This window comes from Lissotriton helveticus, chromosome 4_1 (assembly GCF_964261635.1).
Source record: "Lissotriton helveticus chromosome 4_1, aLisHel1.1, whole genome shotgun sequence".
Lineage (NCBI taxonomy): Eukaryota > Metazoa > Chordata > Amphibia > Caudata > Salamandridae > Lissotriton > Lissotriton helveticus.
The window spans coordinates 2026836477-2026855050 of record NC_136063.1 but is presented as its reverse complement, the minus strand read 5'-3'; the positions used below and the strand labels follow the sequence as shown (position 1 = coordinate 2026855050).

Genomic DNA, 18574 nt, shown 5'->3' with positions numbered 1-18574 from the left:
AACCCAACTCTAGCTTATGCGGATTGTGATCGGAGTTTGTCCGCCCCATATAGGAGGACCCTAGAACGCTCGAGAGTAGATCATTGGATCCCATAAAGCGATCTAAGCGTACCTGGAGTCCGTGTGCCCCCGAATAGTAAGAATACACTTTGTCATGCGGGTTGTGTTGACGCCAAGCGTCAGTCAAGCGCCATTGTACTGCCCAGTTATTTAGCGCCTTCGCAGAAGTGTGTGTAGTGCTGCCTAGCGGGGGCGGTCCAGTGATACGTCCAATACGCAGTTGTAGTCACCACCCAATAATGTGGATTATTTAACTCTGTGTCTACAAGAGTAGGCTTCCAGCATCTCACAGCAAAATAGCAAGGCAAGGCGTCCAATAAGAATAGAACAGCTGAGGCGCTGCATATCACATAGGAAACATTGCTACATCAAATGGTGAGGAGATCAATAACATAATGGATGACAGCGAAAGAAAACACATCATAATATGTTACTCACACACCCAATGATGCACGACAACGCACAACATATAACTATATACTTGCCTGCACAGGCAGGAAAATCGGTAAAATTCAAATAGAACGAGACAGCAGTGTGCATCAGACAATGTTATCAGCCGTCTGGGGAGTAACATCCGGCAGTTCATATGAGTATTGTGTGGTAAGGGGGTCATCCGACAGGTCCTCAGCATCTGCATCGCTAGTTTGTCCTTGCTGACTAGAAACTGACAAATTGTCCTCCTGCTGCGTTCCACTGATACTTGCCACCGCTTGAAGTGCTCCCTGCTGTCCTTGCTGTACTTGATCCAGGTCGGGGCTCATCTGTGGAGAGAGTGGCAGGCGCTTCAGCTTCTTGTCGGAGGGATGGTCGGAAGCAGAAGCGGGGAGGCCGTTTATGGTCAATAGTGAAGCTTTTATTAGGGTCTTAGACTTCAGAAAAAACGGTAAGGAACATAAAGGAAGGGTGTGGTACAGATAGTCCGGGGTTGTAACTACACTCTCTCTGGTGTTAAGCGTCTAGTCCTGACTTCTTCCGGCTTGGAGAAACCTATTACGGGTTTCACGGGCTCCTCCGGTCCAGGGAAACCTATTACAGGTTTCAGGGATCCTCCGGTCTTGGGGAAACCTATTACGGGTTTCAGGGGCTCCTCCGGTCCAGGGAAACCTATTACGGGTTTCAGGGATCCTCCGGTCTTGGGGAAACCTATTACGGGCTTCCTGGTGTTCAGCCCGGTCCCTGGGGTACCTCAAAACAAAGAGAGCAGTGTCAGGGTCTAGCTGTTCAAGGGCTTGTTTAGAAACCGTCACCTCACCACAGAAGTGAAAAAAAAAACATAGATTCTTAGGGCAAGTGGATAAAGGGGTTAAGTTCTGAGTGTTTGGCAATTAGTACTAACGAGGGTCGAGGTGGGTCGCACTTTATCAGGGTCACGTTTTATCAGGATCGGGTGGTGGTTACTGTGCTAGACATTACCGCTACACGGACAGCGTCGCACCCACCCCTTCCCTAGACCCTTGTCCCGCCACGTATCACTAGTGGCCACAACTCTCCAGAGTTGTGGCGGCACGTACGTCCTCCGGGCTCCACCAGTCCTCGCTCCAGGTTTCCTCGTCTTCTTCGGCTTCCGTGTCCTCGGCGTTCACGTCCTTCGGCAGCTCCCGGGTCCTTGGACAAAGTCCTTCCGGTGTCTTCCCCGCGGTTGCATCCAATAGCGTGTCTTCTCCCTTTTTCAACAGTGGTTCCTCTGGTAGGGATGTCCCTGATTGGTTGTCACGCCCGTTGGTCCCGCCTTCCAAAGAGCAGAGTGTATCCGGCCGGTTTAGCTGTGAGAGGAGGGAAGAGTCGGGCATTAGGGATAGCGATCCTACTCGGGAGTCGTCCTCGTCCTCACACCGGTAAGGAATCCACGGGGCCTGTATAGGAGTGAGGTTCCGTTCTGGGCTCGTTACAGGAGCGGGGTCGGCCTCACACTTCTTCCCCTGGGACGGCGATGACACGATCCTTTGCTAGTTGATTTGCTGCTTGCTGGACCGGGCAAGGGCCTAGTGCCCGATGGGGCATACCTATCAAGCCAGTCCTCAGCCTCCTCGGAGGTGTTGAACAAATGTGTCTTCTCGTTTGCCACAACTCTTAATTAAGCTGGGAATAATAAAGAATACTTTAAGTCGTACTGCCGGAGGCGCCTCTTCACCGCCATATACGAGTATCTCTGCCTTAACACTTGGATGGTGTAGTCAAGAAAGAACATCACTTTATGGTTGTCCACTTGTATATCGTGGAGTTTCCTGGTTTCTCGCAGGATTGCGTCCCTGTCCCTATAGATTAACAGCCGGATCAGCAACGGCCTGGGGTTGTATCCCGTCGGCAGGGGCCTGGCCGGAACTCTGTGCACTCTCTCCATCACAAAATGTGGGGAGAGGGTTCCTTCCGGCAGGAGATCTCTCACCCAAGCATCAGCGTAGGTGACCGTATTCCTCCCTTCCATTCCCTCCGGCAATCCCACCATGCGTACGTTGTTGCACCGGGCCCACCCTTCCGCGTCTTCCGCCTTGTCTTCCAGGAAGTCCACACTGTTGAAGAACTGCTTCCGCCACACGCGACGACATTTCCGCTGTCGCGATCTCAAGCGCCCCCGTACGGTCCGCCAGCTTGCGATGATCTGCATGTAGCAGCGTCAGGTCAATAACTGCTTTATCGATTTTGCTTTCCAAGGCAGTGCGAGTATGGTTCAAGGTTTCCCCAAGTTTCTCCACAGCAGCCAGGACCGCATCTAGCTTACCGGACATGTTGGCCGGTGATTCAACTCCTGCCATCTCGCCCGCCTTGGCTCTTGTCTGCGGAGGTGGGGCTTTTGCGTCGAGCACATTTACTTTGAGTCGCCTGCCCCGCGACATCTATCTTGGGGCGACGCTTCTCTTGGGCTAGTGACTCACAGACTGGCAATCATCTTGGCAGCCGCAAGGTGAGGAGGCCCTCACACCACATTCCCAGGGCCACCTCCTATCGAAATGTTCCCGGCAGCCACCTCTGTGTTCACACTTGTGTTCTTTCCCGCCTATGCTAAAAACACTGGCCTTTATTGCATCCAAATTATGGGGACACCGCTCAGTTAGGCAGGAGGATTGGCTCTGGGACCAGTTTACTGGGTTCATTCAACAAGCACTTCTCCAATGTCAGTGTGCTCCCAGGCCTCCCAACCTGGCAGACGTGGGACAGCTCCGCTGTCACTGCTTCACTACAGACTGCAGGGGCACTTCTCCCATGCACCTCCCCCAAGGGCCCACTCACAGCCATTTATAGCCGCTGCTCCAGTCCCTCAGGTCCCTACCAACAGAGGTCACAAAGCCTTGCCACAGGGGACACCAAACTTGCCCCAAATCCGACAGGGCCACAGGTCCATAGAGCTCCCAATTCACATGGGGGCCCCTAGCGCAGAGCTGCACTCAGAGGGGGCCCAAGCTGGTTTCTCCAGCTTTAGTCTCAAACAGGGCCTCGCACTGGCCTCCCGCTCTTCCTTCAACCAACTGCGCAGGGGGTCCAGTCCTCTACATCTGCAGGGGGCTGGAGGCAGGATAACGAGGACCACGCAGCTATTTTTCCAGCAGCGGGGCCCAGGTAGGGCAGAGGACAGCCTTCGCAGCTCCGCCAACGCTGGAACGTGCAAAGCGTACCACCGTGGGGGGGTCCGACCAGCTGGAGCAATCTCCCAATTCAAACGAGTGGCTGCGCGTGCCTAATCTCTCCTGCACTGAGTTCCAGGACAGGCCGGCAGCTCCGGTGTTTAAGACCCGGCAAATATGTCCCAGACCCCTCAACCAGGGTCCGGGGGAGCCGCCGCAGCCTGCGGTGTTTCCCAGCAATGCGGCAAGAGTCAATTAGCCTGGGATGTAGTGTGTGGGCGGGTCAGTCACAGTACCTTAACTCCACAGTCGTGCTCCGGATATCACCAGCTGTCTGGATCCGCCCACTGGAAGCTACAGCGCTGCAGCCATCCTGCCAGGTTGCACAGTAGTGTTCAGGGGGCTGTATGTACACCGCAATGCCGGGCGGCCACAGCCAGCGAAGCAGTGTTCCCGACAGCAACTGCGCCACACATTGGGGCCCTGTTGGTGGGGCTCAGCCGCGGGCTCGCGTGGGCCTCCACTCCCAGCATGCTTGTCTGGCATGCCCCAGATCCAAGAGCCACAGCGCTGCGCACAGGCGTAGTTGTCCTCAAAATTGTCTCCACGGGGTGCCAGTCGTGGCCCGAGTGCCCTTGCATCATCTGGGATCCATCCCGGAGAACTGTGGGTGGAGAAATTATGCCAGAACAAGGAGCCCCCGACGGAGCTCTACCCAAGCACTTCTGCCAGCATTGCTGTCTTAGCCACGCCCCGAGAAGAGGGTCACCTTCAAACTCCTCACCCACACCTACAAATCCCTCAACAACATCGGACCCAAATTCCTCAACAAGAGCGTATCCTTCCACGTACCCAAGAGGAGCCTCCGCTCCACCCACCTTGCCCTGGGAGAGGTCCCCCGCATCCGCAGAAACCGAACCGGTGGGAGAGCTTTCTCCTACATCGCAGCCAAGACCTGGAACGAGCTCCCTGTGAACATCAGACGCTCCCCGACCCTTCGCACCTTCAGGAAGGACCTCAAGACCTGGCTCTTCAACTGATCCTGAGCCCCTTCCCCACCCTCCTCCCCCATCCCAGCTTCTTGAGACCCTCACGGATGAGTAGCGCACTTTACAAACCCCTGATTGATTGATTGATTGATGAAGTGGGGCCAACTCCTGATTTCATCAGCAAAATACTGGCCCAAAAAAGTTGAATTTGTTTAAAAGTAAGGTGACGCTGGCTCAATTCGTATCACTTGAGAACTCTTTTGCAGTTAACTGACACTGATGGTGTGTATGGCATATGCAATGCAGTTAGTAGAGTGATCGCCTTTTTAGGTCTCACCACACTCACTATGTGTTGCTATACAATTTATCTTACAGCAGGCTTAGAGCCTCACCCATTATTTACCATGGGTTAGATACATTGTCTCTCATTTGCTTGCTTCTAATTCTTTAGTGTGTGGTCATCTCTTCCTCTTCTTGGGTTTTCTCCTCCCCAGGAACACAGATCCTTTACTTGGGCCCTACCACAGCTCTGTTTTCAGGTACTGCTGTTTTCTTTTTGCTTTAGCAAACTACAAAAGTGTGTGTGTTTTCTTGCTGCCTCTCTTATGTATGTCTCCCCCTTTGCTCTGTTTACTGCCTGTGTGCTTTCCTCTGCCCTCGTTTCTTTATTACACTCCTGCCTTGCTTTTTTACCCCTGTACTTCTACCACCTCTGCGTTTTACTCTTGTTCATTTGCTCCCTGCAAGTTCCTTCCCTGCTCTCTCTATGTTGTTTCCTTCAGCCCGGTCCTATTGATTCTACCCTCAGTATTGCCCCACTTCTGTGTTGTCCTCTCGTTGCTTTCCCCTCCCACATGCTGTTTTGCCCAACCCCTCCTGTTAATTTCTCCCTCCGTGTTGCCTTTCCATACCATTTGTGATGTCCCTCTCTTGTTGCTTCTCCCTCCCCTGTGTTGCTTTCCCCCAGTGTTGCTTTCCCCCCCACCAGTGCTTCTGCTTTTTAGGTTTTGCCTAGCAATGCGTACGAAGTATGCATGCGCTAGCAAAACCTCTTGAGTTCTATATCTGATCGATGACCCGCCTCTGTCTCTCATTGGCTAGCTCCATAAATGGAGGCTAGCCATTGGGAGACAGAGGCTGTCAATCGCGCTTTCTCGAGAAAACGCGATTCGGGGGCGTTTCTCTGGCTTTTTTTAAGCCCCGCCCCTTTGTCCCGGGCCGCGCTGTCATTGGCTACCGGCCCGGGACACCCCCGTGACGTCATTCCCCGGGCCGCGCTGTGATTGGCTGGCCGGCCCGGGACCTGACTTGTTTTCACTTCTCCGAGCCTCAGTACAGAGTTTCTGCGGCCTCTCGTTCAATGCATGATAACAGCAGAATGTATGGCGAGGAACACGCATGAAAGGATGCGCCACCGCCCCGATCATACCGTCGGGTTCGAACATTATATTTGGTTTAAGACCCACATAGTACATCTTGTAGGATTTGCTCCTTTGGTATTCTCATGCCAAATTTTTTCATTTAAATTGAGCATTATCCGTTCAGCATGGTGCACCAATCTTGCAAGCATGGAACAGTGACATTTATGTTACTACCAACGGAACACCTCGAGGTGCTTGTCAACAAAAATTTCAGGCGGGAGTGAGTACGATGTGAAACACGAGCTTTCTTGAAAAATCATGCATAGGTAAATGTAGCTCAACAGCATGTTCTCTTGCCTCCCCACGCTTAATATGATGAGACTTCCCTCTCTAAGATGGCCACCACGTTTTCAACACGGAAGATACTGAGACGCTTTCAGTGTCTACAGGTCTGCCTGTCATTTCGTAACGTGAGCCGCTTTTCTGTTGGTTGTCATCGGTAGCAGCTGCCTAGTGAAGATCGGCCTCTGATTGGCTACCTTTGTGTTCCTTTCTAGTCTGATCCCAGGCTGTCAGTAAGAGAGAGGGGTGCAGGCAGTGCTGGTGGCAGCAGGTCAGTGAGTGTTGGTTGCTGCCTTGTGTGTGCCCTATGCCGGCAGGTTTGGGAGAACAGTGTGATAGGTTGAGGGATGTTCAAGTATGGGTTTGGAAGGGAACCTGCATTTCAGGGCATCAAGGGCTGCGACACCACAGTTCAACATTTTATCAACCGAGCACTCGCCCGCAGTGTATCGTGTACCCACCCGCTTGTACATTCTGCTGCCTTGTCAGGGGTATATAAGTGCAACTACATCACAAAACTGTGACCGCTTCAGAGAGTTTGCAGCCTTCCAGTTTCTGACCAGCCTGAATGAGGCAGACCGGCACCGACTTTGGCCTTCATTTGTATTTTTTTATTTTTTCGAACTACTAGATTTGGGCCACGCTCGTTTGTGCAACTTGAGGCCTTTGACTCTGCAAACAGACTGGGCAATATTAATCGCCATCCGCCTCCCTCGGGCTGGCATTTCGGAACAGATTTAGCCGGTGCCGCATCTTTGTTCTGCTTCCTCCAGTCCTTGGCCGGCCTTCGGTGCTTCGCATTTCTCCTGTGCTCGGGGGACGCGTTAAAGAGCAGCCCTGCTGATTTATGTGCGGCGTGGGCATGGCTGGCGTTGCTATGTTACCTCCTGTGTGCGGGCGCCCGCAAGCATGCCATCTTTCTCCGCGTAAGAGGGCTCTCTGTGCAGCAAGCATCATTAATTCTGGCTGTTGTCTAGGCCGGTGGCCCGCATCACCAGGCTTTGCTGGGTAACTTATTGCTTATTGATTTATCAAAGCCGTTTACGCTGCTGCGTCACAGAGCGGCCACAGTCAGTGATTCATGTCATGTAGGCCGCGTTTCACGAATAAAAGCGGGGACTTGTCCTTTTAAGCACGCGTTAACCTGTTTATGGGCAAAGTGTGGCGGGCTGCAGGCCTCATAGCTGTCAAGCGACACCAGGTCATGAGTGCTTCTTTCAGCCAGGCCCAGTTTTTGAGCCCACAGCACTATGCATGCTGGGACTTGTAGTTTCACATTGCCAATTAAATGTAGAACCTTACAAGAGTTTATGAAAATTGAGGGGGCGGGGGAACACTGTTGCACTCTGGATAAGATCAATTCTGTCAGCAAGCTTGAATTCCTTGACAAGTTTATTGTATAAAAGTGTGTTCCTTCTCTCTGTATTGTTCAATCTGCCCTTAACCGTAACTAACTTTCCATTCCATAGTCTTGTAAAATAGGGCCATTGGAATTATGAGGCAAGACAGCACAGAATTACGCAGCTGTTCTGACCTAATTATGCGGAAAGAAAATGCCAAACATGCAGCTAATGCGGCACATTTTTTAATAGCATTTCTTCGTTAGTTTTGTACACTGCAATACTGTCTGAGCAAATATTTCACCCCAGTTCAACAACCAAATGCATAAATAAGCAACTGAAAGTTAACCAGTGAACCTTTGCAAAGGCTCTATCAACACACGCATTTTTATAACTGCTGCTTAAGCAACAAATGATGGCTTATGTGGCAAACGTGGCAAATCCTTAATTATACGAACAAATACTTGGCTGCAGAATCGCATAATTCCAGTGGCCCTGAGCATATATGAAACATGCCAACATTTTGAATGTGATGAGAGAGTTCGAAAAACAAAATTAAGGGCTATTGAATTCCTCCACTGATTTATATCGAAGAGGAGATTTTAGGGAAGAGACTCAAAATAAATCATCGGAAGTCTCCCGCCTGAATCGGGGTTGTTGGCATTTATCCATTCTACTCCGTATGAGCCTCCACGCACGCGCTCACTTACATCACCTCACCATTACACAAATACCTTCTTCCGTCTGTGGAGAACACAACATGCACAGCACATATCCGCACATGCGCTGGAGAGCTGTACCGCTAACCTGCTATTCTGGAATATTAAGCTACATGTGACACTGTGCTGCTTGTCTGCTCAGCTGCTCTTCGGTGCTTAATTTGTGATGGTGCTTGCAGGTGGTCCTCCATTTTCCGGACCATGACTTGTGTATCCTCGTCAGACTTGATCTCAGAGGAAGAGAAAGGCAAGAAAACTGTGAAAAAGAGAGAAAGATGGGGTGAATATGAACCTGCAAGTGTGAGGTAGACCGGACGTGTAGGGTGGTGGAAGAAAGATGAGGTGGATTCAAGACTAGGCAGCCCTGGGGTGAAAGTAAGAAAAGCTTTGGGCGCTTGCACTGCTCGCTGAGCCATTTCCCAACTGTTTTTTGTACTAGCTTGTATTTTTAGGTCCAGGCTGATACAAATATTAGAGAAACTTATTGGTTCCCCTTTGGTATCGCATAAACTTATTGGTGCCAAGTTGCTCCGTTCAAGTGTAGTTTACCATGGCTTTTTGCTGCGAACATGCTGTGCATTTTCAGACCTGTTGTGTTTTCATTATACGAATAGGGTTAAAAATGCCAGATTGGAATCTGCTATTGGTTGAAGGTGTCAATCATGACAAGAATTCACCGGTTTGGTGTGAGCAGTACATTTTACTTCCAGGTCTGCCACAGGATCAAGTAGTATTAATCCTCAGCAGCAGCACAAGATGTATACATTGCCATAACACAAGAGGAAATCTGGTGACGTCGCTGCCCCGCACTGCTACCTTGCACGCATAGGTGGTGTGAAAAATAAGGCTTAACAAGTGCGAGAGACATGACAGTTACTAAATGCTAGCAAATGTGCGAGTTTTGAGAAGATTGTGATGTAACAGATCCTCTGGTAGAGATACAGTTGTGATTGGAATTATTTAATCAACAACACTAAAAAATGTGAGCGCTCCTCATTATATGGGGTTATAAAGTGACAGTCGTTCTAAAACTAATCCCAAATTCATACCTAAAATCCCAACTGAATTTCATTTGCAACTAGCCTGCAATATGTTGGAAATGGGATCCCTGGCTGGCCGGGGCTTTCGCCAAAGTCAGTCAGAGACCACCACACCCAAGTCAGGGCAAGGGAGTTACACGCCAAGATAACCCCTACTCACCCTCTAGGTAACGTGGCGCGAGCAGCAAGGCTAAACTTGGAGGCGATGTAGGCTAAGTATTTGCGCACGCACCCCAGCAACAACAACCAAAGGCCCACCACAAAGGAAACTCCACACAAGGTTATATAAAAATAGCCTTTGTATTACACCAAAACACATTAGATAAAACACACACTTTACAATGTGCCAGAGGCACGGGCAGAATTTACAAGGGATATGTACAAGACAGGGCCACCTGGACCACTGTCAGGAATCAGAAGTAGCACTTTCAGAAATAGCACTTAGTACATAGAATATAGCACAAAATAGCACACAACCAGTAATCACTGGTAACCAGGACCTCACTAGCACCACCTGTACTAGGGAGAAAACAACCACCTATGTATTACAATACCTGTAGGGGTGTAAGAGGAAAACACATGATGCAATGCATAACATTCATTCAGAGGTGTAAGGGAGGAAAACACATGATGCATCACAATACATTCAGAGGTGCATAGAAAAGTACAATTGCGCCAAACTCACGTAAGTCACCCTCTGTGACTGTCCCTAGGCCCTCTGGCCTTGTTGGGGCTAGGACGCCCTGTGTCCAAAGTCAGGGGGGCCTAAACGTGGCAGCTGCCCACGAAGTGCTGGGCAGCTGGAGATGAGGATGGGGCCAACGCTGGAGCCTCGCAGGCTCTGCAGAACTAAATTGTCCCCCTGAGCCTCTCTGGGCTCTAGCAAATGTCTGGTCCCTCTGAGCCTCTCTGGGCTCTGGATAAACAAATGGCCCCTGATCCTCTCTGGGCTCTTAAACAACAATGGGGGCGCCTGAGCCCCTCGTGGGCTCTCAAAAATGCCCCCTTGAGCCTCTCAGGCTCAACACAAAATGCGCCGTCTCTAGAGCCTCTCCGGGCTCAGCAACACAGGTAAGGCCCCCACGAGCCTTTCACTAGGGCTCTCAGTAACAGGGGCCGCCCCTCTGGGGCAGGGGGGTCCCTCACGGGGACCCGCGAACACGTGTGGCGCCTTTGGTGGGAGTCCCCCCCTCTGGGGGACTCGAGAACACTGGCCCGTCATTGGAGTCCCAAAACTGGGGACTCAAGATTCACTTTGGCCCCGGAGCCTCTCAGGGCTCACAACAAGGACCGTCTGGCTGGAGGGGAGAGGGCGGGCACCGACAGCGTGTCCCGACGCCCTCCTCCCTTCACTTGTTCTCCCGGCCCCACTCACCGGTACTTGGAGCGAGGACTCCTCTCTCCGGCTGCTTCCAAAGCCGGCTCCTCTGGCTTCTTTGCTGGCTGCGGGGCTCTCCCTTCACTCAGGGAGCCTCGTAGCAGACGCCGGCTGCAGGATTCTTCCTCCCCGGCTGCTGCAGGAGTCCGGGGCTCGCTCCTCACTTGGGAGCCCCGGGCAGGAAAGGCAGGCTGCTTCCGGCTGTCCCGCAGTCCAGCCCACGGGTTGCCTGGCTTCCGGCCAGGCAGCCAATCGCAGCGCGGCCCCTCGCAGGGAGGCGGGCACTTCCGGGTCGCACTTGGCAGCGGCCCGGCAACGTTTTCACAACACTCCGGGCTGCGGCGAGGTGGGCACTCGATCCTGGGCAGAAATGAGTGGCAAAGTCCCGGGCAGGGTGGGCACCTGCCAGGGGACAAATTAATCCCAAATAAGCGAGGTGGCACTCGCGAATGCAGTAGCGATCGGGGCAAATGCCGGGTGGGCACCGGCTCTGAACAATAAAGCGCCCCGAGGCGCTTGCAGGAAATAGAGCGCGCTCTCAGCGCTAGGGGGTCGCAATAAAGCGCGCTCAGCGCTATAAGCAAAACAAAGCGCTCCCAGGCGCTAGGAAAATCAGGAAGCGCTCACCAGCGCTAGGGACAACAGAGTCCAGCAAAACTCCTTCAGGGCAGGCAGGGGGCAAGGCTGGGCCCAGAGCCAGCACACTGGGTCTCCAGGCAGGGAGACACCCCAAGTGGCGGTCCTCTGGCCCAGCAGCAGCAACAGCCCCCTCAGGATCCTGGAAGAGAACAATTTCAGTGGGGACACAGCCCCATTTTTATACAGTGAAATCCTTTGTTCAAGGGTGCAGAGTGGGGGCGGAACCAGTCGCAGCTGGTTCTTGAGTACTCTGTTTACCTCAACCACCCTCTCTATTCACTGGCAGGGCTTGGGTCATTAGACACACCACAGGGGGGCGGAGCCAGCATTGTGTGGGGAAAACCCAGCCCATCCAGGACACAGGTACACTCCTCCCACACATTACTCATGCAGATCTCCCACTCACCACCGGGCAGACCCATCCAGACTTCCTGGAGCCTGGCATGCCAGCCAGCTCCAGCCAATCACACGCCAGCACCCTCACAGCACACGTACAGCCATGTCTAGAAATGGCGCTTCTCTACTAGACACATACATGCTGCATACACCATCTCGCAGCATTCACTCTCACGAGTTCACACATACCAGACTCAAGCCTGTACACCCCACGCATCAGGAACTACCAGGGACACATACATTCCCCATGCATTCCTATGGGCGGGCAGGCCTAGCTCAGCACATGCACTCAGAGTGCGCACGCACTTTCCACTGGGACACAGTGAAAGTGCGCAGAATCCAAAAATCACCATCTCCAGGTCACCATTTCAAGCAAAAAGTCTAGGGGTGAACCTGCCCTAAGGGCCCAAGTCCAACACAATCCTAAAGATATTTCTTCATAATCCAACACATCTGCAGAAAGAGCTCTAGATTTGCTAGACCTCAGGAGATGCCTCAAGTTCTGAATTGATAAAAGTAAGCGCTCAAAAATATCATACGAGCTTATTGTCCTTCTCTAGATCACGTAAAAGCTTCCCAGTCACAAAACAGGGACTATCTGGATGCATAGAGGCAATAATAGCTTTTTGACACATTAAAGCAGGAAAACGTTTTACAGACACAGTTAAAGCCTATCCTACAAGGAGCATAAAGCCACATGTATCAAAATTGGAAATTACGATGACCTAATTACGATTTTCTGAGAATGGCAATTAGGTAATCCAATGTATGAAACTCCAAGAGTTTCATATATCAATTCCTAGGTTGTCGCAAATTGACCAACCTCCATTAATATATATTTTTTTATAATCAAATTTATTGGCATTTGAAAAACCAAACATACAAAGGACAGCATATGATTGCGCAGTAAATCAAAGTCCATTTTCGGCATACAACAACAAGCATTTACAATGCAACGGTTTCACCTTTGGAAAATTTAGAGCTATTGGCAATGTAAATGACAATGCCATTTATTTATCTGTTTTCAAAACCAACACATAAATACAAATTTTGTCATTTACAATGCCAATAGCTCAAACTTTTCCAAAGGCGAAACCGTTGCATTGTAAATGCTTGTTTATTTTAATTTCAAATCTTTTTTATTTAGGGTTCAAAAAACACAAAATTACAAAAAGGATAGACATACACTAAATGGCTCACAGAAGAGATACGTTCTGCAGTGCATAGAGAAGTACAATTGATGCAGTCGGGGGAAAATAATAAATGGTCAATGATACATCATATCTGTAATAAACGAAAAGGACCATACATGCCATAATCACATGAGAGCATTGAATAAAACGTGCCTGCATAAAGTCTCGATCCCCTGGAGCGCATGTGAGGAGGAGGAGAGAGAGGAAAGAAGAGGGGAAGAGGCAGAGACAGAGGAGGACTGGGGAGGGAGAACAGAGGAAGACAAGGAGGAGGGGAAGGACCAAGCAGCAGCAACATGACTTGAAGAACATAGTTTGTTGTTTTGTGATTCATTGTCAGGGTGAGCTTTGAGCATTTTTCTGTCTGCTATAGGACTAGGTTATGACGCCAGTACTGCCATTCCTGGGCCACTGTATCCTAGGCTGTGTTTTTTATGGAATAAATCTTGATAAAAGCATTTTTAGTCACAGAATGCTGAAACCTGCTGACTACAAACACATGCAGAGTCTGAGACATGGGCCTGCTTATTTTTAATCTTATGGGTGGAGAACAAATAAATGTATACCTGATTGGTGGCCAACTCCTACACAATTTTAAATTGTATCAGTCGTTTCTTTCCACAGACACCAACTTCCTTGACTCTTCCAACAACTTACTCTCTTAAAGGTATCATCAACAAGAGTCCCTACAGAAATAGGGTCATAGATTCCTTGTTGTCTCCCAAATCTAGATGGGGAATCTGATGATGAATCATGCCGCAACAGGTGGGTGAGTCATCATCCTTTAGGAGTTACTGTCCTATACTGCATGTGGCTACTAATGATAACACTCACTAGATAACTTGATGTCTAAGTAGTATGTAAAGATTGTTTATTGAGGGCGCTGGGTTACCTCTCTTCCGATGAAAAACTCACCATGAATGCTACACTTAAATTGTAATTTGTAGTGGGAATTGATTAATGGGTTTAGCTTGTGGCCAAGCCATGTGCTCAACATGCTTGATGACCGACCGACACCTGTTGTGCACAGCCTTGGGATGGTAGCAAGGCCCTGCATACAGGGTTCCATGCGGCCAACACCCACTGCACATGACCTTTGGCCATTCATTGTGGTGGGTTGACAGCCTTGCCTGGTCAGTTGCCAAGCCCTGCACCAAATCCACCATGCGGTCAACTCCCACTGCATGCAGTTTTGAGATTTGCTCAGAACTCGACTTACCACCACTATGATAAACATGCTAAATGTCTGCCAAATGTAGAGCAGATTTGTCAATTTGCACAGTTTTGAGCAAATAGAAAAAAAACTGTCCAGCTGCTTAAGTAGCCAAAAAATGCAAGCCTTCAAAGTCCATCGGAACCCTTTTTTAATGACTTATTTCAAAAAAGTAGTTAACAGATTTACAACAAACCAAAAAAGCACCTACTATGAGCAAACATCTAGTTCCGTTTCAGGTTTCCTGCAATTCTGTTCAGGCGTATTTGCTGTAGTGGAGATTACAATTTGCCATGGCAACTAAAATGGAAAAGTGCATTTTTTTGTCACGCTCCCTATCTTTTTTCCTTACACGATTCTGCATGAAATTTGACATGCAGAAATGTTTCCAGATGAGCCAAGCAAGTGGCAGATTTTTCAAACAGCACTATATTTGTTTGAAACCCAGAATACGCCTTTCAGTGGGAACGTTCAGGTCAATCGTAATTAAAGAGCTGTTATCACTGACTGTGAGGTTCATATTTCTTTTTTTAACATTACATCTCATGCTTTAATGCTTTGTACATTATCAGGGAGAGCGAAGATTGACATCCAGGCTTATTTGAAGCAATGGCAAGATGAATTGGTGAAAAAAGAAGAAAACATAAAGGATCTGCCAAGGATGAATCAGGTAAAAATGAAATCCTTTGTTATCTTTGCTGCTACAATACATTGCCCCTATGTGTGGTGTGTCATTTGTATGGGGCACCCACAAGTTATGATGTGTACAAATATCAAACAGTACATGGATAGAGAATGGATCTTTTTGTATATATACACATGACTGTGTGCACTAATGAGAAATACACAGGTGCAGAAGCAGATCTTTTCCTTTACTGAATATGTATTGTGATTGCTTCTAGTCTACTCCAAGGTTGAAAGTCAATGAAATGGGAACTAATTGCACAATTTAGTGCCTCTAAATGCCCAAGCATAAAAACTGCTTATTTTATGTTTTGTGCCTTGTAGTTACAGTTGACATAAATGTTCTGATTTCTCACCCCCATTGGATTGCACACACGGACTTTCCCAAAATTATTTATTTAATCTTTCAGTGGTTGTGGCTCGCCTGTTGTCTTTCAATCCACACTTCCTCTCTGGCAATAATAGAGATTCTAAATCTTTGTTAGTCAACAATATGCCAGCCATAGCTTTAAATTCATGATCCCCTTTCACATATTCTTCCCAAAAGGTTTATACCATAATTAGCATAGCCATTTCACTTTCATACATTTAAATGGAATTGGAGACATTTATACTGTCCTGCCCTCACAATTGTCTGTCTCAAGCAATTTAGATCTTAAGCTAGACCCACTATCAGATTGTTCTAATGTTCTAGTTTTTGTAATAAATACAGATGTGCCATCTTTTTTAAGTGTCAAATAAAATACAGAGGTTGTTATATTGTGTATCATAAACAGAGCACTTAAATCAACAAAGAGAAATCCTCTATGATCTTATTGCTTGTTAAATTGAGTCTTGACGCATGTTAGAATTCAGAGGGTCTGACCTTCCTGAAGTACCTTTCTTCAGCTTCTTTGTGCTCGAGAAAAAATGTGATATCTTGTAGGAAATACTTCCTATACTTGCCTTCTCTCCAATTAAGTGCATATGTGGTACTCCATTTAAATAGTCTGAGTCTTAGAACAATACGTGAGCTTCTAAAGTCATTGCTTGTTGTAGAATATATCTATATAGATTTACACACAGCTCACTGATTTCGATAAATAGACCACATCCATTCCTGATTAAAGGTCCACTACCTGTATCTGAATTCAGCCCAAACATAGATTCTAGTGGTGTGTGACACATCGGTTAAGATCATCCAATTGGAGTGGCATGTTCTAGCTTCAGTTCTGAAAGGTCACATTTTTATTTCATGTATACAAAGTAATCACCAGTGGAATTTAATCTACAGAGGTCTCCCAGATAAACTGATTGACCACACAAACTACTGCAAGCCTCAAGTTAAAAAAAGGGCAGTTGATTTCAAAACAATTTTTTTTTGATAAACAATTTTTTTTTGATTTTACAGAAAATACCAGCCAATGACCACGATACCACAATAACAAAGAATTACTTGCATTACTCTGGACGACCCAAAGGCCGTAGACATACAAATTCAGAAGGGCGGATAAGGGAGCATCCTCACTAGAATCAGGCCAAACCTCCCAACCACTTCCCCCAGACCCTGCGATACTTCTTGGGGCAGCCACGTGCCTTGTACAGTGCTCTTGCGTGGCGCACCAGTCTACTCCGACCCGCCACTTCCCCACGGAGGGAGGGTCAAGACACTTCCAAGCGGAAGCTATGTCTCTTTTGGCCACTACCATTGCTGTAGTGTAAAAAAGTTTTTTGTGTCTGGTGCCGTCTAACCCGTCAGTGATGCTCAGCAGTGCGTATCCGGGGGCGTGTGGGACCTCCCACCCCAGCACCTCAGTGAGTTCCTCCTCAATGTCGCCCCAGAAGCGTGCCAGACGTGGGCAAGTCCATACCTTGTGAAAGAAGTCGGCAGGCTCATAACCGCACCTGTCACGGGAAGGGGTCGGCCGGAGCCCCGCGCGGTGTAAGCGTGCCGGCGTCAGATAGGCAGCGTGCAGAAAGTAGAGTTGTGTCAAGCGCAATCTTGCGGAGGCGGTGACTATCCTGGGGGCTATGAGGGCATCGCGCCGGTCTTCCTCGTCCAAGGAACCCACCCATTCCTCCCATTGGGCCTGCAATCGGTCAAGAGATGTAGGAGTGTTATTAATGAGCGACCGATAAATGCGGGAGACGCCCCCTCTCCCCAGGTCCCCAGCATAATTTGTGCCTCAGGAGGGCTATGATCCGGGAGTAGTGTGCCAGTCGTTAAGTTTACTTGAAGGGCATGGCGAAGCTGCAAGTATCTGTAAAACTGCGAGCGATGCAAGGAATGCCTAGCCCGGAGGTCTTGGAAGGAGCGCATGTGGTCACCCACCCAAATGTCGCCTAGTTGGGAAATGCCTATAAGGTCCCAAGACCGAAACCCCTGCAGCCCATTGACGTCTCTAATCCAGGTACCATGCCACAGGGGTGTGCACTGAGTCAACGTGCGGGTCCGCCATCCAGGCCATGAACACTGAACGCGTCACCTCCGGCAAGCGAGACGGGACAGGCGCCCCATACATCATCGACTGGAGGTAGACAAGCCCAGTTCACTAAGTTCTAATCTGTAGGCCGGATCTGACCATCCTCCGTTGAGCCAGTCGTGCAGGGAGAGCAGGCGTGTGGCTAGGTAGTACAAGTATAGATGGGTCATCCCCAAGCCCAAATCAAAGGAGGGGATCTGACAAACACCCAGGGCCAGTCGAGGCCTGCCCTTTCCCCAGAGGAATTTTGAAGCCAAGCTATCGAGTTCCCGGAACCACGCTCTCGAAAAGTTGATGGGGGTGTTTTGGAGCATTTAGAGGAACCTGGGAAGAACCATCATCTTAAACAGAGCAACTCTTCCCATGGTGTTCAGCGGCAATGACTGCTGTTTCGACAGATCCACCTTGGTCCTTTTCACCAGGGGAGTAACGTTGAGAGCCCAGCTGAGTTCGGGGAGCAATGTCACCCATATCCCCAGGTACTTAAAGGATTGGCGACGGAGTGGTATAGTCGATTGCCAATCAAAACACTCCCTGGACATATGGAGGGGAACCAGGACCGATTTCTCGGGATTGAGCCGAAGGCCCGATGCCTGTTCAAAGGACCGGAGGATTTGGAGGCATTGAGGGCCTGAGTTGGCAGGATCCGCCAAGTAGAGCAGGACATCGTCCACGTAAAGGGTGATTTTATCTGCCTCCGTGTTGGGCCACTCCCAGCCCTGCAACCTCCCGCTGGAACGTATCAAAGCTGCCAGAGGTTCCATCACCAGGGCAAAGAGCAGGAGAGAAAGGGGTCATCTCTGCCTTGTTCCCCTTCAGATCGGAAAGGGATCTGAGAGAACGCCATTCACAAGGACCCGCGCCCTCGGCCGAGCGTATAATAGTCGGACGTAACCTCGGAAGCAGGGACCGAATCCCATAGTTTCCAGAATGTCGAGTGAGGTAAGGGGTGAGCAAGTTGCCGTAGGCCAAAGCGGTATGGAGCCTCCGCAAACAATGACGGGTGCCACACGCCGGCATGAACCCACATTGTCCAGGTGGACCAATGTACGTAAAAGGGGCTTAAGACACTTGCCGAGTATTGTAGCGTACAACTTCAGCTCCGTGTTAATGAGGGAGATGGGACGATAGTCCGCGCATCGCGGCAAAGGTGGTTGGGACTTGGGAAGGACCACAATGGTGGCCATATCGGTTTCGA

At 49.5% G+C, this 18574-nt stretch overlaps 1 protein-coding gene across 1 annotated transcript in view; it reads left to right on the top strand.

The window, feature by feature from the left end:
* Positions 1-18574, top strand: part of TBC1D8B (TBC1 domain family member 8B) — a 1086956-nt gene that overhangs the window by 1063226 nt on the left and 5156 nt on the right. Inside the window, exon 20 of the mRNA XM_078688663.1 lies at positions 14803-14900. Coding sequence (XP_078544789.1) covers positions 14803-14900 — 98 coding nt within the window. The remainder of the gene's footprint in view (positions 1-14802; positions 14901-18574) is intronic.